The 21,036-nt window shown below is 40.4% G+C and overlaps 1 protein-coding gene across 1 annotated transcript; it reads right to left on the minus strand.

The window, feature by feature from the left end:
- Window positions 1-9,237: 9,237 nt before the first annotated feature.
- rbm5 (RNA binding motif protein 5) lies at window positions 9,238-20,395 on the minus strand. Its single transcript, XM_071895205.2, has 25 exons — window positions 20,269-20,395; window positions 19,966-20,010; window positions 19,400-19,577; window positions 19,126-19,281; window positions 18,827-18,896; window positions 18,320-18,393; window positions 17,470-17,553; window positions 17,127-17,187; window positions 16,662-16,727; window positions 16,381-16,541; window positions 16,058-16,155; window positions 15,022-15,109; window positions 14,868-14,936; window positions 13,970-14,036; window positions 13,415-13,515; window positions 13,141-13,288; window positions 12,313-12,404; window positions 12,019-12,201; window positions 11,286-11,426; window positions 11,069-11,155; window positions 10,729-10,914; window positions 10,527-10,601; window positions 10,323-10,423; window positions 10,050-10,179; window positions 9,238-9,943 (listed from the first exon to the last, which is right to left on the minus strand). Exons 2-25 carry the CDS (start codon window positions 19,980-19,982, stop codon window positions 9,818-9,820), a joined length of 2,559 nt encoding a protein of 852 aa, XP_071751306.1. The 5' UTR covers window positions 19,983-20,010; window positions 20,269-20,395; the 3' UTR covers window positions 9,238-9,817.
- Between the last annotated feature and the right edge of the window lie 641 nt (window positions 20,396-21,036).

Here is a 21,036-nt window from a genome sequence, read left to right on the forward strand (position 1 = left end):
TATCCAACAAATTACGCACGAGAGTCGTTTGGAGCGCATATCGTGGCCAAAGATATTGGCTATAGGCTGTGGGAGGCATGAGGCATCGATACCGAGTACATAGGCAGATCCAATCCGTTTATTGTAAATATACGGAAACTGTCAAAAATAACAGAGGGCCTTGGTATCATGACACATTTTTCTTTGGTTGTGATATTAGAATTTAAAAAGATTTGAATTTGAGAAATAGCCTATAGCCCAATATACCCCCCTACACACACACACACACACACACACACACAGAGAGAGACAGACACACACACACACACACACACACCATTGGCTAATTTAGGTGCTAATTTATGCAATTCCATATACCATTTGGCTTTGGAGTTCATTGCCCCTCCAGCTCTACAGCCTGCTGTATAGGACTATCCATTAGATCCAGCAGCTAATAGCACAGTACATCCTGAAATTTGGCACCTGTTAAGATAATGTGCCTCTGGAATGCAGAGAGCCGCAGCTGACTCCGGCTCACACATGAGGGAACAACAGCTTGTTCAGTTAATACAGAGGAGGGGAGGTCAGCATCAGATGTGAGAGACAAATAGACAGTGATACACTGATTCACTAATTTACTTAATTGAATAGTTCCACAGCAAGCTAGCAGGGAGCACGACCTGTTCACATTTCTGTATGTAATAGGTCATATTTTGGGAAAATGGGCGTGCCAATATAGCTGTCCGGAGAAAGAATTTGGTGGTATTTGGAATACATGAAACTGATTTTTTGAGGCATGTTAATTGGAATTAGATTAACATGCCAAAGTGGAAGGGAATACTGCCACTGCCACTGCCCTTCTTGTGAAGCTGATATGCAAACGAGGACAACCTTAGGCCCTTCTCTAGGAAGCCCACTGAAGCAAGGAAGCTATGATGTAGGATGATTGAAGAATTTTCCCCCAAATACTGACAAACCTCACTTACGCTGACCTCAGTTCATTGTATTTCACATTGCAAACCACAACCATATAGCAATTAATCCCTAAAATTCACTAAAAATAGCCACTACATATTTTTTACCACGAATCACTATTAGTTGTTATAGAATGCTAGTTTATTAGGTACTAGTGACAAATGTTTTACTAGTCACTTTATTATTACTGCCTTTATTAGGCTAAATTGAGTAAATACTAGTTGAGATTTCAGCATATTCCCTGACAATACAGAAGCACATATCTCTATTCCTACACAGCTCTTTTACATACGCTCCCCCGGACGTCATCCCACTGGCTTCATGAGCTTAGTGAAGGTACTGATGTTCGACTACCTGTGGTGATCCTCATTTACACCTCCATCTGCCTGAATGGTGACCACAGAGACAGGCTTTTTTTTTTTTTTTTAGAGTGGAGTCATCAGGGGCAGAATAGTTGGTGGAGTGGTATACTAAAGGGGAGTTTAAAAATAATCTGTATTAATTCTTAAAAAATGGAAAGAAGAACATACATATTGTATGCCAAACTGGCTTGAGGTGTTGGAAATAGCAACAATCAGCTGCCTTCCTAGATTTGCTTGCTCGGCATACAGTGTATTGCTGCTTTAATTTGTATTTATATTGTGTATACTACCCCTACATCATTTTCTTTTCTTTTTTTTTTTTCTGTATTTTTGTTCAATTTAATTTTACAGGGTAATAACTCAAAACAGTGATTCCCATGGATCCTCAGCTAGGATTCCAATCAGCTTCATCGTCAGGTTTAAAAATATTTCTGTATAGAATTGATCCATTTCAAAGAAATGTGGTAATATTTGATAAATAATATAACAAAAAAAGAAATTTATATATATATATATACTTTTTTCAAACTTTACTTCTACATGAAAGCTGCAATTGTATATATGAAACTATATGAATAAGAAAAGCACATCAACTGATTGTATGGATTAGTTCAGGTAGTGGTTGAAGGCAGACATACATCACCTCCAGTCATATCTGTTTCCCTCTGCAGTCATTTATCTGCAGTGTAGTAACTGTGTCCAGGTTCTTACATTATGTTACATTATGAATCAATGAAACTCCAAGGGCAGATAGCATAGGATCCCCTACTGGTGGGATATGTAGTGTATAACTTTTAGCCAGCACAGTCCCACAACTTTCCTTTTGCCATCATTTCTCACACTCAAAACTTGTAAAACAAGGTTTTTCGTAACTGTGACGATACGAGACAAGTGAGCTACAGATATACATCAAACATTCCACACGCCAACATTCCATACATACGAATCTCCCATTCTATACACACAGCATGAGGACAGTAAGACACACTTAAAACATATCGTCCTGGTCTTATACTTTCTCACTTTTGTCCACTTCATTTTTAACTTTGTATAAGACTAGGTAGAATCTAGTTTTGGCATCATTGTTTCAAAAAGTATTTTATTCATCTGAGAATCTACTAATACTACTAATACATGTAGTATTCTGAAATGTATTGTCCCCTGTGATTTCTTGGAAAGACTATAAGCTCCTCCCATTTGATGGTCTGGTCTTCTGCCATCGGGATGCTAAGCTCATTGCTCAATAACCAGCTTTTCCACCTCAGTCAGTATGCACTGCCTACAGCACCACTGTTTCCCAGAACATATAAACGCAGAGATCAGATCAACGTGAGCAAGCTCACAAGTGGCCATGGGTTTGTTTCATGGGTTCATTCCAGGAGACAACTTGAGTGGTACTTGGCAGCCCATAAGACAATTTACAAGAAAAGGATACAGAGCCCTCACAGAGCAATAGGGGGTAGGTGGTAGGATGTTGGGAGACTTGTAACCAAACTCTGCCTCACTCTGGTTCAAGATCCTTAGGAAAATAGACACTCCTAGGCCCGTCTGATGGGATCCCAGTCCCTTGTGCAAACCAAAATGTTGAACAGAGAGGCCCTTTGTCCGTGCGAACCCCAGGACACTCCAGCTCCCTGCTCTCTCACATGGACCTTGTGCCATACACACCTCAGTCAAAATCTGCTTAAAGCATGGAGTAGAGCTTGACCACTGCCCAGTGCTTTTTCAATATCACAGTTTATTTAGAGGAGTAAGGTAATGTAATAAGGCTCTTTTTTTTTTATAGAGAGAGATTAAACAAGTTCCTACTACGGCTCATCTTTCTCGAGCTGAAGATGGATGTTTGATTCTTGCGATGTTTCTGAGAACTGAGAGTGTAGAACTAGAGAATGGAAAGGTTCGATAACAGCAGTGATTCGACTGGGATACTTCAGACCCCAGGAGCTAACTAATTATATAACAGAGGTAATATGTGAGGTTCAGAACATTTCTCCCTGAGAGGTGGCAATTTCAAAGGAATAGATGGGGCACAACGAGGTCCATGAAGCAAATACCAAAGGGGATGTATTATGTTTTGTTATATAACCCTTTTTGTTTTTATAAGTACTGTTAGCACAGACATAGGCAACCTTCTTGGAACTACAGTAGATACAATATAACTAGCCTTCAAGCCCAGAGGCATATGCCCTTTACTGATCTAGTTGACCGATATGGAAAGTATTTCCAATAAATGCCTGCTTTGCTTATTGTCACCCTTTCACTCTCCATTTACAGTATGTTTTAATCTTAATGACATGAATAGTCATCTCTCTCCACTCACAAACAGATACACAAACAAAGACCTTGATCTCAGAAACCCAGAGAGCAATGATCTCTTTGAACACTTCCTCCAAAAGGTACATAGGAGCAAAGCAAACAGATGTTTTCCCAACCTCCTTGTCGACTCATAAGCAAAGGGCTCTCCAAACACGGACAGGGTCTTTGACGCTAATATGTCATATGAGTAAAGATTAGCTCCAGTGTGTTTGAGAACTTGCCCAAATATCCCTTTTAACTATCTTCGAAAAGTATGGCAATTAAACAGAAGGCTCCTGTGTAACTGCCGTATTAGTGGTTCTTGGAAAAAAACAGAAACACCTTTTCTTTATATCACTGTCAACAGAAATGTCCAATACATAACTTTATTTACAGAACAAAAACCAGCAACTTTGCGCTGCATGACAGCACTGAACAGAAAACATCCAATTTCTTCCTCCTCAGAACATGAGCCCAAAATGTATTGCTTACTCTTCATATACACATAATCAAACAAACAGTATTTACAGTATATATACATATCTGTTGCTACTGTTTCCAGCTAAATCTATTTACCAGCCTTTCTTCACAAGCTCAAAGATGGCTTAATTCTCTGGATTCAAACTGATGATTTGGCAAATCTCTCAAAAACCACATACACTCAAGAAGGATAGAGAAAACTATTGTAAGATGGATGAAACAAGTTTTTCCCCCTTGTGGTCCAGATTTAAACATTTTTCTATCCTGTAACTTGTAATGAAAAGATGGGATCTGAGTCACATTGTCATATGAGTGTTTTATCAGAGCCCGAGAAACCTCTCATACACTGACAACACAAAAAATGCCCCCGCACACACACACACACACACACACACACACACACACACACACACACACATACTGTATATACGTACTTGCAACGATCAGCGTAAACAAACAATGAAAGATTCCAGTGGATTCCTTCTCTTAGAATTCAAAATTAATTCAAATATGTATTGAATGGTGTTATGGATCCACTCCTCAATACAGTTGCCATAATAGGAGAGGTCACATAAAATTAAAAAAAAAAAAAAGTTATGCAGTTCACCCAAATGTTGATCTTGTGCATCATGTATTTGTAATGTTATCTGATAACTGCCTTGCATTTTGGACAATCGCATAATGGCTTTACAGTAAAATAATTAGGAATAATTAGGAATCAAAATGAGCCAATAAAGAATTCATAAATAATAGGAATAAGAATATTTAGTCTAAAACTAATGTTACCCTTCACATTATCACAGATAGCTAGCCTCAGTGTGATCTGTGTTTACACCACATAGCTATTGACTCTTCTGTTGGCCTGTTAAAATCAGATTCCCATTATCTTTGTGAACATTACATTATAGGAATAGTAACATAAGCTCAGTTCACTTGTTCTCTCTCTTACCTATCGGGGATAAACTGCAAAAATAAAGACATGACTGATGAAATGTAAGAAAAACACATGCACACAGATATGAGTTCAATGGATTCAAAGATAACACAAATATATTGTAGTAAATTGAATTGCACAAGCTTGACAGGAAACAGGAAGTCACTGCAAAATGTATGGGAATTTTACAAAACTGGCAAAGCCAAATTGCCTTATCAAGGGAACATCAAAGAGAGCAATGCTGGAAGAGCAGGTCTGCCTTTTTTGGTGGCATTGACTGGAAGTTAACTCAGGAGTCAAAGTGAGATGCCAAAGTCAACAATAGTGACTCAGGAAAAAAAAGCAGCATCAGGAAAAAAAAGCAGCAATGCACACTAAAATGTCCAGACTGAGGGAAGCACCACATGGGACATGATCTACTCAAGTTGATTCATTTTAGTACTTGACCTTGATTAAACCTCAACCTGCAATGACAATAAATACATAAGCTGAATGCTGGACATTTTATTGACATTCAATATCCTGACATTGTTCATGACGCACGAGAGGACAAGACAACAACATTAGGATTACATAACAGCGTAACATGTCACCACGGTTATGATATTGCGTTAATAGCACAATGAAATACTGTTATTGTCATTTGTCAGATTCTGTGGCTCTATTTAATATGTAACAAGAACATGTAAGACTACAGAGGATAGTACTCAAATTCATGTTTACAGTTTATATCAACTGAAAAAAAAATTCAAAAACTGAACAGAAATTGAAAATAGCAACTACATGAAAAAAAAACATCTCTGGAACAGTAAACAGAACATTTTTGAAGTATCCCCAAAACAAACAAGCCATTAAGCAAAATCCATATTACCTTGTGGTCATGTCTACAAAACCTTTTCCCTGCGATTTTCAGGGAATACCACTGCCTCCCTGTGGTATCTGTGTCATCTTTGCACACATCTATCAGTCAGGATAGTAGCCATTATCAAAATAAAATAATAGAAGAAGACAGTTTCCATAAGACAGATCACAACGTCAGCTATACTGTATGTCTGAAATTGTCAATAAAGTTTCTATCACACAAAGGCTGTAACTGGGGGTTCATCTATTCTGCTGTTCTCTTTGCTGGCTCCAAAGGGTCCACGGGGTACAGAGCACCCGATAGATGCAAGGCTGACACCCTGTGTTGGTGGAAACAGTCAGGACAAAATAAGATGTAGAGGGTGCCAATGAACACTAGGTAAACATGGTGACAGTTGGACAGGGTTGGCAGACAGAGCCAGGTCCAGCAGGGTCTGGAGGGAGCTGGAACACATGCAGGTTGATGCTGAATGCAGGTAGGGGGTGGCGAGGCACGGAGTAGTCAACAGTCCAGTAGAGCAGTGATTCTCAACCTTTTTCATATCAAGAACCCCTCATTTAGTACACATTAGCACCATGGATGCCCATTTGATGAGATTTTGTCTCTCTGACCCAAATCTGAGAATATTTGTATTGTTAGATATGATTTTGTCCAGATTTCCATGACTATCTGTATTGTAGGAAGTGAAGTTGTAACAGTGAAGCTATGACCAAAAACGTAATTCTTCTACATTCTCTAATTGTGTTAACTTCTTGTAAATGAAATAATGGTGAAGTTTAATAATTCATCAATTTGCTGGGGACCCCCTGGAATACCCTGGTGGTCCCTGGACCCCACGTTGAGAACCACTGCAGTAGAGGAAGGAGACAGTCAGGGAGAGGGGGTCCTGAAATGCTCAGGCAGCCAGAGAGTGAACCTGCAGGGAGAACAGGCTACTAAAACCAAGACAGAGAATTATAGATGATTAAATTTCCCATTTCATCATTTATTTCTTGTTTATTATTTTACTTTGATCTTATATTAAAGTCACACTGAAATGAAAAATTACTTTTTTGCCTTTTAGGTCATTCTATCTATCACGCCATACAGCTATTTGACAATTTATGCCAAAAACATAGTCAACAATTTTATTTTATTGGATTTTTATATTAAAATCTCATTACTTTTACTTCACGGAAAATGGAATATCTTTAGTGGCGACTTCATCATGTACCAGGAGGCATACATAAAAATTCCAACCAATAAAACCTCACAAATTATTGAACAATCCCGGTCCTCCACCTTTCCCATCAAATAAAGCCTTTCCCTCCCTAACTGATAGGAGGAGGCTAGATGCTGTCAAAATGTGGTTTCACTGAGACTTTGACTTCTATTACATCTTACCTGGACCCTGCTGTGTCTCACAGTGGTACCTGATGACTGTGAAAGCTACAGCCAGGTGAAAGAAGGCAACCAGGTAGTAAAGGGCCATCAGGTGGTAGATGAGGTGGCTGAGGAAAAGGAGCCGCAAGGAGTGCTGAAGAACAGGTTTGTATATACACACCAGCTGAGAGGACAGAGCAGTGTAAGGACCTGAACAGCACCCAGGCCCAATGTGGGATACTCCACTAAGACACATTCATCTAGTCAGTGTGTGCTCAAATCTGTATAAATTATCATTGCAGTTACCTATGATGACTGGCAGTGTAACATTTGTCGGTTAAGGAATGTGGTACTTTATTGATCCCTGTAGAGAAATTCACTTTTTGCTTGCCCATCCACAGGAAGGTCAGAGTGCAATGTCAGTGCAGTACAGAACAGTGCTGTTTGAGATGGTAGGGATTCAGCGTTTTGCTCAAGGACACTTCAGCTGGGTTGATGCTTGCTGTCGCGGGGGCTTGAAGCCTGGGTCCTCCAGTTGAAGGACGTCTCCCTGCAGCCCAACTGAAATTGCATCAAATGTAGTTCTACACAAGACATGTAGACAGTAACCGCTACCGATGTTTCTGACTGCTCTATACCAAAAGGCAACATTATTAGGTGAAGAAAAATATGCAATTTCAGTTCACTGCAGAGATGCACCCAGTCCAATGGGAAAATTCAGCACCATTTCTATCAGCCAAGAGAAATTCATTACTGTGGGTGAGTCACTGCAGCACCACATGGTTTCTACCTGGCTGCTCACCTGTGATTGGAGCAGAGTGTTATGAGGTAATCTCCACTCTCAAGTTGTGCGACCATCTTTTCCCCATCTTTCTCTCTCTCTAACACATAAAACCTGCTCAAAACAAACCACAAAACAACATCCCTTTAGAAAGGCATGCTATATCTTCCAGCAAATAATCACACCCCCCAAAATCCAAAATCTTGGAGCTGGCACACCAGATAAGTCGTAATGCCTTTGCCTGTTTCCAATATTGCATTTGGCTATACTTCCTAATCTTTCCCACATCTAAGAGTTAGCCAGTCCTGTCTTCTTCAGATAATGGTTTAAAAGAAAAGCTGCAAGCTTAGTGAAAAAGTGGGAACTGATACAGTTCCGGCAGACAGCACAGCAAACACTTATACAAGTTTACAAAAGGAGAAGTGCCTTTGCTTGAGATAAAAATGGTTTCAAAATTCCATCTAATTCCTGTTCTTATCTACTGCCAAAATAAGGAAACTGGTAGCATTGTTCATTTCAGCATTGCTATCAATCTGAACAAAGAACACTCGTCTCTCCTCTAGTACCAGGTGTGTAAAGAATGGGACCAGTATAGTTTAATGCCAGAATAAAACAGCAGCATTACAACTATGCAGTCAATTTGACAGCAGTAAATATGTAAAAATAGATAAGAGCTGCACCCTACAACCACCTATTGTGAGGTCCCAATGGAGAATGGGACATAAAGCATCTGCTTCATTAGATTAGCTGTCCTGGTGAGTTGCTGTCTAAACCACCATTCATCATCACTTTAAGTGGGCGAGTATGATTTAGAAATACTTGAACATGAAGGGCGGCTTTAACTATGCAGTACTCTGCTGAGATCTATAGAATGGTTCATGTGATATGCTGCGAAATAGTGGCAGTCTGTAGTGGTCAGACTGCAGAAGCCAAGGGAGAAGGACTGCCGTTTCATAGATTCTGTTTTACTTAAATCAAAAAGAAGGGGCCCAATTCCAATATATTTTTGAGCCAAACATATTCAAGCTTTTTGATTTTCTGAATACGGCAACTGTGACTTGAAATTCACAGCTACCTGCATTGTAACTGTAAAGGTTCTATATTTTCAGTTTCAATCAGCTTGTAAAGGAAAAGGGAGATACAGTTTCCATAATTACACTGCTACCATAACTCAAGGTTATTAAATATGATCAAGTCCACCCAGTGATCACTTAATTTCATTTATTCATGTACAAACTGCGACAATATTTTCATAGAAACTGTACAACTCTTTCAACATGCTGAGACAAAAATGTTATTACCACAGGAGAAAAAAAATAAAGGAAATATGTAAACAAGGAAAGTAAATTCACTGTGCATATATACAAATCATAAATTATATTATCCACTATCTTAATATTCCTCCATTGCAGATTTTTTCTATTGTTTGGTTTAACCATTAATGACAAGAGAGGCATAATCTGTTCTTCATTGATCCAACATGGAGGAAAGTCAGTAAAGGGAAAGAACCTCTCTCTTCTCTTCTCTTTACATTGTCAATAAAAAATGTCAATTCAATTTCAATTCAATTCGCTCCTTCATGACATTTCACTGAGACGGCTGACGCAGGCATGGTGGAGCTCCACCTCATCAGCTGGTCTCACAATCTCTACAGAATTTGAATGTAATGAAGGGAAGGCGCTGGAGGACGTGTTCACCATGATGATAATGACTCCATCCAAAAAGGAGCACAGCACCTGCAGGATATGGCCATTTCTTGGGCTCGAGTGGATGAAACTAATAATCGCTCACTCCATTTCAGTGAAACGGGCAAACATGGCTTTGCGGACTGCATCCTTGTACGTGTCTGAGGCAGTGAGGTTGTAGTTGCTGCCTTTGGTGCCAAGACCAGCTCCCTTCGTTCTCAACTGTGCCTGAGAAGGAAAACCACAAACTTGAGTGAGGTTTACTAGGACCAAGAGGCATGTATATTCATTCTGATGGGTAAATTTAACATGAACAAATAACCGTTTTGTGTACCTCAATAGGTGCAGTGATGCCCTGCTGGTTGCGACCTAGACCTTTGCCCTCCTTCCAGCCCATCGCCTGCAGCATTTTGTTCCCAATATTGTCACTGTTAAGACCATCTTTAGTGGGCTGCTCATAGTTACTGCATGGGGAGAGGGGAAATATTAAAACATTATTGAAAAGACACCAAATGACCAGAAGCACCCTGCAAGGACAGCAAAATAAGCAATTTGCACAAATTAATTATTGGGGGGAAAAAAGGTCTATTCAGGCTTCAGAACTTACACGACTGGTGTTGGTTGGGCAAATTTCTTCTTTTTAGGCGCTGGGGGTTCAGGAATGCCATATTTCTCTCTCCTCTCAGCTGCTCTGTCTCTATATTTCAACTATTCACAAGAAAGAGGAAAAGCTTTTAATTTTAAACACAAACCCAGTAACACGGAAACAATGACACATTAGCAACTGGGTGGTTTTTGTATTGAGCCGAACCTCAGTCTCTTTTCTCTCCAACTCTTCCAGCTCCGCCTCGCTCAGTTTGGATCTGCGGAGAACCTCCAGGTTTTGCTGGGATAGACCAAGTGACAAGTTAGAACGGATGAATGGTCTTATACTTTGCTTGACCCAAAGTGTGCACTGTCCCTCTTTAGGATCAAAGAGAGTATGTTTACTTCCAAAGAGTGTGTGATAATACCTTGTGGAGGTCAGAGAGCTGCTGATGGCGGACTAGACCCTCCTTATTGGGGAACTGTCTCCTACACAACAAGCAAGCCATCTTCTTCCAGTCTGTCAGCTTGTCCAGGCCCTCCTCACTATACTCAAGCTCTGCTCCCCCCTCCTCAGGGTCACTGTCTCCACTGTAAGCCGCCACAAGACCACACTGACCATGGATAAAAACACTGTTAGTATAAATAATGGAAGAACGCAAATGGAGTGTAGATATGCACTTAAATCTGGCTAGTAATACAATCATTTCCACCATACTGCAAAAGCAGGTTTAGCCTCCCAAAACCAGGGATGTATGAACCTCTCACCTTGGTAGTGTTGACTGAGCTGGTTGGTGCCTCCTCTTCAGGGCCTTTTAGTGTCTCTGGCATGAGTCTCTCAAAACCGCCTGCCTGCTGGAAAAAACAAAACAAAAAAACAATCCATTCAGGCCACTTATTCCAAGAGCCGTTAAAGTCCATCTGTAGTTTACAGATGCAGTCTCAAGAGAACTTTGTGATACATTAATGAGCCCCGTTGGGATACCTTCTTTTCAAACAGTGTGAAGCCTGCATCAGCAGCTGCTGCCTCTTTCCTCTCCTCTTGACTGATGGGCTGAAAGCTACTCCTGAAGTTCTCCTTCTGCTTGTTTAAACTTTTAGCCCACCGTTCCATGTCTTTAGCGATCTGTAAGAACAAAAATATGATACCTTCAGTACAACCTCCAATATATTAGTTACTGTTGAAACATTGGGATGAAAGCTATCTATATATTTCCCCTTTACATTCATTTAGCTGTGGTGGTCCCCTACAACTGGAAAATTACTTCCACAACTTGAAAATTTTTATAAAATGAAGGGCCAAAAGACATTAAAATGCAAACGCTAAATGTCAAGTCAAATTTATAGCCATTAATCACTGTTACAGTCTCAAAGGGCTTCACAACGGCCACATTATAAAAACAACAAATGAAAATGCTTTATTATGCTTAATTTTTTACTGGTGTGCTAGGAATAATCATGCAACAATAAAATGTAAAAGAGGAAATTAAATTCTGAGGAGTAAAATTGAAATTCAAAAAGACAAATAGAAAACATGAAACAGCAATTTTAAAATAAAAAGTTAAATGTAAAACTTGAAATTAAAAAGCAAAAATAGGAAAATACTAAAGATAAAAAAAGGCTAAATAAAATATATGATGATACAAATATCCAAAGTATCTTGTTTCTACAATGTATAATGCACAATATGTGCGGCAGTAGGATTTATGTCAGCGTACCTGCTGGGCAGTCTTGCTCTTGGGCTTGTCTTTTTTATCCTTAGCTTCTTTGCCGCCTGCTGCTGCAGAGCTAGCGGCCATGTTGGCACTTTGTCCAGCAATTGCGTCAGCTGTGGCAGGGACATATGTCTGCTTCTCACTGTCCCAGTACAGATACTGCTGAGTCTGCGAATTGTAGTAATACTGAAAGGAGATAAACACCAATGTTAATAAACAACACAATGAACTCATATGGCCCTCACCAACATAACTGAAAACCAAGTAACTTACACATGTTGGTTGTGCACTACTTACATGTGAGACTGCGTCATAGTAGAGGCCGGTTTGAGGGTCGTAATAGTAGCCAGAGGACTCATCGTACTGATAGGTGGATGTGTCAGGAACAACTGTCAATTATACAACGCAACATAATTATCAAACAGTACAGCAGACCTTTTTTATGCTAGTTACAAGAAAATCCACCCCAAAACACAATTCACGCTATTCCTACTGCCTTTCAAGTCCAGTGAGTACTTGTGAATATTAACACCTCTTCCCAAAATCTAAAATCCAGACAATTAAGACTCTAATGTGTGATACCATTTGCAGTTTATTGAGCTTCTTTAGTGAAGTCAGTCTACATGCAGTGTACGGCTGACACTTCAAACTCATGAGTTTTGGGTACTGTCACATGGTCCACAGATTTGGTTTCCTATTCAGAGCAACAGATCTGTAAAGTGTCACTCAACATCAAAGACTAGTCGTGGCTGTCTTGCTTGTAGCTTTAACAGAAACCCTTGTACGCCCAAATCTTTAATAAACTGTCTGAGATAATAATTAAGTGTTTCCACTACATTTACTAAGCAGTAATGGCATCCCACTGCTGTAGATCCCCTCAAAATCAAAGTAGCATCAGATTCAGGACAGTGCTTTGAATCAGTCGTTCACCATAGTATAATCATCTAAACAAGAATTATTTTGGAACCGCACGTGGCTCTCGAGTTGGAACTGGGACAGGTATCCTGCTATAAAACATCCCAGAGAAAACACTATAACACAAATATGGTTTTTGGTGGGTTTTCTCTTTAAGCATCTCAAACATCAACAGAGCATGTTTTTGAAAGGGCTCTTGTGCACTCGTACCAGTGCTGGTGTCAGCTGTCTGTCCAGAGGCTGCTGATGTAGTGGTAGCAGTAGCAGTTGAAGGGGAAACTGGCGCAGACACTGTTGCAGCACCTGACGGAAGTCCGGTCTGGGGTTTTGCTTCCAGTTGCTGCACAACTGGCAATGCCTGCAATTAATGTCATGGTTATTTTAGGATAGTTTGGGAAGGAGTATATTGAGATTGTTTTAGTCTGCATTTTAATAATGGTGCCAAATAATGTAATGAAAAAAATACCAATATGCTGTATGTTACCTGGATGGTAGGCTGACTAGTTATGTGGGGCTGGTAGACTTGCGCACTCTGTGAAATTACTACTCCAGCTGCAGTTGGAACAATCTTCACACCTGGGGCCGCTTAGAGTGGAAAAGTAAAGCTCTATGACTATTTTTACAACACTCAGTCGCTGTGCAGAACAGGTCAGACTAATGCCTAGCTCTGCAGAGATGACGCAGAGCTCTTTTGTCTGTTTGTTGCTTGCAGAAGCATGGTTCACCAAACAACAATAACTAACAGTCATTACTATCATTGCTTATGCTTTTGTTAATCATGGAGGTTTCATGTATACACAGACTTTGACCACACAACACATAGGCTGATGAAATGTAATCAAAGTGTCATTATAACAGACGCCAACTTCACTCTCAAACTCATAGCGGTTCTTTACTCTCCCAATTCATTTTTCAGCATTTCAAACATCATCATTTCCACATGCTCCTTGTACTGGGTATGTTCTTTTCCCAAACATCCATTTATATTATAGTATGAATGGCCAGTAACTCTTCACATAATCGTTTTAGCATCTCTTACCTCCTAGAATTCCATTACCCTGGGAGGTGTTGGCCCCTGCTCCTTGCTGGTAGTATGCCTGGTAGTCCTAGTAACACACGCCACACAGTAAAAACATTACTATGAAGCAGTTGCATACACAATCCAGTTATCATTATCATGAACATAAACAAGTTTCCCCCGAAGACAGAAACCTGAAAACCGAGATTAAAATCTATGCCAACAAACTGCAGACAGACCAAAGATGCTTCACTGCTAATCAGGAGATTTTGTGGGTTTGTACGTTTGCTGTTTTTTTTTTTTTTTTAAACAAATCCATCCAAGGTAGGCTGAATGGGAGCATTTTGATCAATTAGAAGTGTCAATACCTCAATGTAGTATCATGTTAGATACTTTTTCTGAGACTGATGGTCTCTGATTTAAAGCAACTAAATTCCAGAACACCAGAAATAGTCTGCTCTAGGGTTGGGCTGGTATAAAAACATTTAAAACCGGTTTGATATATGGCCAAATACCGGCTTACACCGTAATACTGACTTTGACCACTGGGTGGTGGACGCAAGCTGCTCCTGAGCAACAGCAGTTTGTTTCAAATTAATGGAAAAACTCAGTAGCCATTATAGCTTGTGAAAGTTTTTCATGCTCAGACAAAACTTGAAGCTCTGTTTATAAAAAAACATGTTATATTTATCACGTTTTCATGTTGCATATAAACAGTACAATACGATTTAATACAATTGGTTTTTGATTTGCCAGATCATCTTATAATGACAAATGCCGGTGCAGTCAGTGTGCAGAAATCAAATCGGTGTAAGCTGTTACACCATATCACACCGGTGAAACTGGAAACCGGCCCAACCCTATTCTGCTCTCAAATATTTCACTCTGTAGAATGTTTCCTCTTTTTTGTTCTACTCACTTGTGATGATGGTGTATAGCCGTCTTGCAGGTAGCTATACTCCGACACTCCCTCTGAGCCCTGCTGTGGCTGGAAAGGAGAAGAGTGCATTAACAGTCTGTTATAATATTGGGAGATAACATCAAACAGGTTGGTGAGAGGAACTAGGACCTACCTGACTTGAGGACCACTGGGCTGCAGCAATGGCAGTGCTGGCCACAGAGAAGGCACTGACACGATTCCCGTCGGGTAGTAAAAGGTCCCTAAAGAGACAAAGGGAAGATAATGGATGCGAGTTTATTCTCAGCTTGAATTTCAGTCTGGTTCAATCCTCTCCTCTCTTTAACACGCATCAAACAAGGTGATTGACGGAAAGGACACTTCACCATGCCATCTCAACCAATGAGATTTGAGAAGGAGATTAAAGAGTTAAGGAATATAGGTAACAGTATGGTAATATGGCCTGAATTTTATACCACAATATATTTTTAAATGGTGGACAGTAACGGTATAGGCTTTATCAGGGTATACTAATTTTTCTGGTAATGTAATTTGAACAATATTAAGTACAAGAACCCTCTGGAAATGTCTGTTTTTTGCCTCAGGTTTCAATAATGCAGTTACTTAAATATTTGACTTTTGAGTATTTGGAACACACGTGCAAACTTTTGTGATAAAACTGATGCAACATTTTTTTTTTTACAATACTTATACTTGCATGTTTTGTCTGCAGGGGGTAAAATAGGTTGCTTACCCTGGCAATGACAGTCACGCAAGTCATAGCTTCCTGTAATTTTCTGTTTTTATAAGCTAACCATGTCCACGGGATGGAGGATGCCCTCTTTTTGTTTTACACAATCTCTTCTTTATTGTTGGCTTTCGTTTGGTCGTAGACTAGGAGCTGTGCTCGCTTCACTTTCACTTCCCTGAGGCTTTGTGTCTCCACTTACATAAACACATGGGTACTACTCATAAAGCAGCCTTATCCAGCGTTCTTTCTGCAATTTTGCAACAAACTGCTTGATGTCCGTGTAACTAATGTTCAACCAAAGATTCCTCACTTCCATCTGGACTTTACCAAAAATGTCTACCGGTGTATTGTCTCTAATGTCATACCGCCCACTGCTAAGAGGCAACACTTGGAATTCACTCCTGCGCTCTGGTAAAAACTGTCATGCATCACAACACCAAGCAACACTGATAACACTCACTTCCTGGCACTCTTAGCATAATCCACCCCGATTGTTTTCCCATCCAGCTTTAGGGGAGGCTGCAGTCCCTGTAGGATGGTTAGCAGCTGAGAAGCCTCCTATGAAAATTGCGAAAGGACAGATATGAGTTCAAATAGTGAAGTTTGTGACATGCAAACAGGGTAATAGCAATTTCATCAAAGAGAGAAGTAGAGGCCAGTTAATAAGTAATATCACTAGAAAAGCCAAATGGAAGCCACTGAGAGAATAATAGAGGAAGTGTTGGTTGTTGAGTAACAGTAAAAAATCAAAGTTCATGTGCAGATGTTAAAAAAATCCTGTACCAGAGGGGAGGACAGCTGTACAAAGGCAAAGCCTCTGTTCTGGCCCGTCTGCTTATCCTTGATGAGGCGAATGTTGTTAGATGAGAGATTGGCATATGGTGCCAGGACTGTCATGATGGCCTCAACTGTGGTCAGGGGGGCAATGTTCCTCAAGATGATCGCTGCACAGGACAAAAATATTAATTAAAAAACATCCTACCTTGGCTTGTGATCTACTAAGCCTTTTGTTGTGAAGAGAATGGTGCATAAAGTCTGTAAAAAAAAAAAAATCAAGTCCTTACTGTCACCGTAGAAATCTCCACTGGGATGAGTTTCTGCGACTCCAGTAGTATTGCTGGTCTCACTCTCTGTTGAGAGAATGACAGAAAGTAAGGGGTGCATTAACATAACCTCCAGGACTGTGTGATCATGAAAGAACTGGAAACGAGGAACTGTGCCCTGTGCTACAAAAGGACTCACAGTATTTAGCATGTGACATGGCCTATTTCATACAGCCCATTATGTATTGTGCTTTATCCCCATTTTATTTTGTCCTTAGGGTAGCAAGGAAAAAATATGCATGCTGTATCCTGTCTATGTTCTTCGCCTAGATCTAACATAGTGACAACACTGAAGAATGCAAATCAATTGGTTCAATAGGCCTCTACAGCTCCAAAAACACAAACTTGTGTGCTGCATCCCAGCACTGTGCCTCAGGCTGTCTGGATGTCTGCAGTCAGTGGCCTCTTGGTTGATGAACTACTTACCAGCTTTGGCTGCTCCACACCTGAAGCACTTCAGCCTCCTCCGGAAATTGTACAGGCCACACTGCAAGCAACCGTTCACATCATTTTTATTTATCATACAGCTACTAAGGCCCTGAACAGTGCTGCCTCAGAGAACACGCAATCTAAACTGGTGCAGCGTACCATACTTACCTGAGACAAAACCTCAACCTTTACCACTTATTGTCCAAACGTAGATGTACCACAAAATAAGCTGACAGCACAGCATACAATAGTAACTGGGAGGCCTAACATTTGAGGGGATTTCTGTAGAATCTTTGTGTGGATAATGTGGCCATAAAATCAAGCCAGATCATTAACTTACAGTGTTGCAGAGCCAGTCTTCATACTTGTTTCGGGGATGGCTGTAGTGCATGTCCACGCTTTTGCCTTGGATGGTCAGATGTTTCTGCAAGAGGAGGTCAAAATCACTCAAGTTTTCCTGGCTAGTGTTCATCTCATCAATAGAGCAAGCAGTGTTGGAAGGGAGAGAAGGGGGAGAGGGACCCCCCACAGATAGCCTTTGTGTTAAAGACAGGCACATGATGTATATGTGAGCATGATGTACAGAGGGTTCTTAAAGTGTTTGGGACCCGAGTGCCCAGACTGAGCTGGAGCAGAGTGTACAATGTGACCCTAACAGATAATTTTGACTGCTTTCTGTAAAACCAGGGATGGGCTTTCCACAACAAATATCAGAGGGGAAAAAGAGATTTTCTAAGAAAAGCAAGATTTTAAAACAAAAAACGAAAAAGACCCTCTAACTAGGGGTCAGATTTGAGAAAAAAAAATGTTTGAATTAAAGTTTACATTCACCTCTAAAATGTCATTGACAATTCCTCTATCAGCCATATTGCAAGGTAAAGATAAAATGTGTTCCTTGGCTGAATAATGTGCAGATTCCTTAGGGAGATGACATCGCAATGCAAGTCATATCTGCAGCTTTGTTGCTACTACCATTACAGGGTGGTATATACACCAACACTTATATATCTTGAATATAATTAATTCTATTGTCCTACAAATTGTATATTGCTCTTTGGAATACAATCCATGTGTTTTTCAAACAGACTTGTACAATTTCCACACTGCTTATTCAATACATTTTGGTTGCCTTTTTGGTTATCTTTCAAGATCCCCAAGATAAAAACTAGACTTGGCGATTGTGAAGCAACCTGATTGGTCTCCATCCATCGGGTAGCATCTTGCAAGTGATAAAAGTCCACGAAGGCGAAACCACGGCTTATACCTAGAGACAGCATTCAAATATAGACGGGAGGCGTGTTAGTCAGAGTCCATGGGCATATTATTCAAACTCTGTCACAAACTGCTTCACGACCCAGGCCCTGTTTGGTAAACAATAGGCCATTCCTTAGGAGTTTTACCATAGCAAGAATTCCTGTTGAATGCCAATGTTTGAACCGCACTCAACAACAAAGTGTGCCTGTGGCAGCTGACTTTCTCCAACAAAAAATGTTACTGCTGCTCTTACTTACCTTACAGATCCATGAATTAAACGAATGAATGAATTAAAATGTTATGGCTCTATCTTTTATTGAACAATTTGTCACAAAAACTATTGTTCTAAGCTGCTATGGCAAAACGGGTCTAAATGGAAGCAGATTGGCCCTATGGTCAAAGACTGGGGGAAGGAAGGGCTCCATGGTACACCTGGTTCTCACCTGTCTTCTTTTTCATCAGCCTGATATCCACTGGCTGCGGGCCCTCCAACTCATCGATGGCAGTACGAATCTGCAAAACAAGAGGTAGACACCCCATTATCATCTTATACAGACACCACATTTAACAGTATAATCCAAAAACTCACTCCTGTCCACTGTGAGTCAGGTTACATAATGACAAGTATGTGTGTCCATGTGTCTACTTTTTATTGCAGTGGTAGTACCATACATGCAAGCAAACGTAAAGCCAAAATGGTTGCATATCTACAGAAGAAAACTTCTGTAAGTGAAGGACTTACATCATCTTCACTGACGTGAGGAGACAGACCCCAGAGCATGATGGTCTTGCTCTTCTTCTCCTCCCCTGGCTCCCTTCTGTAGTCCTGCTCTGGGTAGTCTCCATCAGAGTGATAACCATCTTCTGATCTATCACTGTTGCGTCGTTTCCTCTCTCTCTGAAGACAGATAAATCAGTGCATCAGTGAAGTGTGGGTATATCACAGAACATGAAAATAGTCTATTTAAGCGCACTAAAAGCTAATGACGTGAAATCACTGAAATCTGAATTACTACCTCTGGACTGTCTCGGGTTCCTCGGCGATCTCCTTCATAACGGTCGGTACGTCTCTCTTCCCCCCAGCGACGCATGTTGTGCTCACGCTCTTGGTCCCTGTCTCGTCTCTCACGCCATTCTGACTCATCACGGGACTGGTCAGAGCCATATCTGCCACTGCGTTCAGTGCGACTGATCCTGTTCAGAAGGACATTGAAAGAAAGGGTAAAACAAAATTGCTATGAGACACATGTAGCATCTTACAGATCTGAAGTCAATGCCCTATTCATTGTTTATGCAGCAGTGCCAGATTTTACATCTCAGTGACTTCACAAATTCAAGGCTGAGTTCTCCAGTTTCTAGCTTTAGGAAAGAGTGGTGCATGTTCACAAGTATTGACTGAACTGCCCTGTTTCAATGGGTGGTATTGCCCTTTAAGTTACAGAGTAGCGTCTTAGATGGAGTTTGACCTGATATTCTCTCCAATTCAAGAGAGAACAGCACATATCGGGTCTTAGGATAAAAAAGCAAACTGCCATTAGCCATAACAACCGTGGCGACGAACCTAGCACCAAACATTACTCACCGCTTATCAGCTCCCATGTCTTTCTAGCTGCAGCACACACACGACCTTATGAAAGGAAAAGAAGGAAAGGGTTCCGTGTTATTAAAAACCTCTGATCTATATCTCAATACAGTCGATGAAACGTTAAGCGGCAGGACGACTCCCGTACAGTCCAATGATCTGGGTGACGCACAGCAAAACAAAATGCTTGAAAATGGTAAATGGATCCGGTCCAACAAACAGCCATAACTGACACCAATGACGCCAAAGACTAGGTAAAAACTGTTTCGATGTGTAACTTAGTATCAAAGTACAGTAACTCACCCGTGTAGTTTGTTACGACAGTTACTTCCACTAATAGTTTTTCAAAATGATATGTGCTATTTTTTTATCGAGAACTCTCATCTCAGCTGCAAAGACTTGCTCAAAACACTGCAACGACAGCAGCACCTTCTTTGTCCCAAGATGCACTGGTGTATGTCCGGGTGCATGATGGGTAGTGTACGTTGGGAATGCCGCCATCTTACCTGGGTATACATTTAAGAAAGTAATTTATGTTGATGTATTTATTTTTTTATTATGAATTCTTTATGGGAAGCACTTTGTATTATGCTCTAAAAGTGAAAAGCGCATTATTAGTTTTAAACATTTTAAACGTCAAGTCAGAGGCAGAGACAGTCTTGGATGATCTTAGGTTCAAGCCCTGTGTTGACAAACATCCTGCCCTGCTCCAGGGTTTCTGTCCTGTAGCTGACCCTGCTGGAGGGGGGGGGAGAAAAGGGAAATTTCCTATGGTAATAAATGAGATATCACATTATTATGTTTTATTATGTTCCTCTTGGTGGGGGTATTTAATGCCTGGTCTCCAAACCATATTTATTGTCTCAGACTCAAGCCTACTGTATTATGACTTTGCCTAACTACTGGTGGGTGTCAATTTATTCTTATATTTATTGTGTGCCCAGTCTATTAAGCTGTCATCCAAATTAACATGATTGAAACACAATCATATATTTATGATTAAGCCCACCAGTTCAATGCTGTGGTTGTAATACATTTTGGCTCACTCCAACCTTGGTCTCGACTTGAACC

The sequence above is a fragment of the Centroberyx gerrardi genome, chromosome 5, assembly GCF_048128805.1.
Source record: "Centroberyx gerrardi isolate f3 chromosome 5, fCenGer3.hap1.cur.20231027, whole genome shotgun sequence".
NCBI lineage: Eukaryota > Metazoa > Chordata > Actinopteri > Beryciformes > Berycidae > Centroberyx > Centroberyx gerrardi.

What these genes read in the sequence shown, in the direction of transcription:
- rbm5 (XM_071895205.2), bottom strand. An exon ending in AAGACTGGCTCTGCAACACT is followed by an intron (nt 17,188 to 17,469) that starts GTAAGTTAATGA and finishes GGTTGCTTGCAG; the next exon opens with TGTGGCCTGTACAATTTCCG. An exon ending in CTAGTCAGCCTACCATCCAG is followed by an intron (nt 13,289 to 13,414) that starts GTAACATACAGC and finishes CATTAATTGCAG; the next exon opens with GCATTGCCAGTTGTGCAGCA.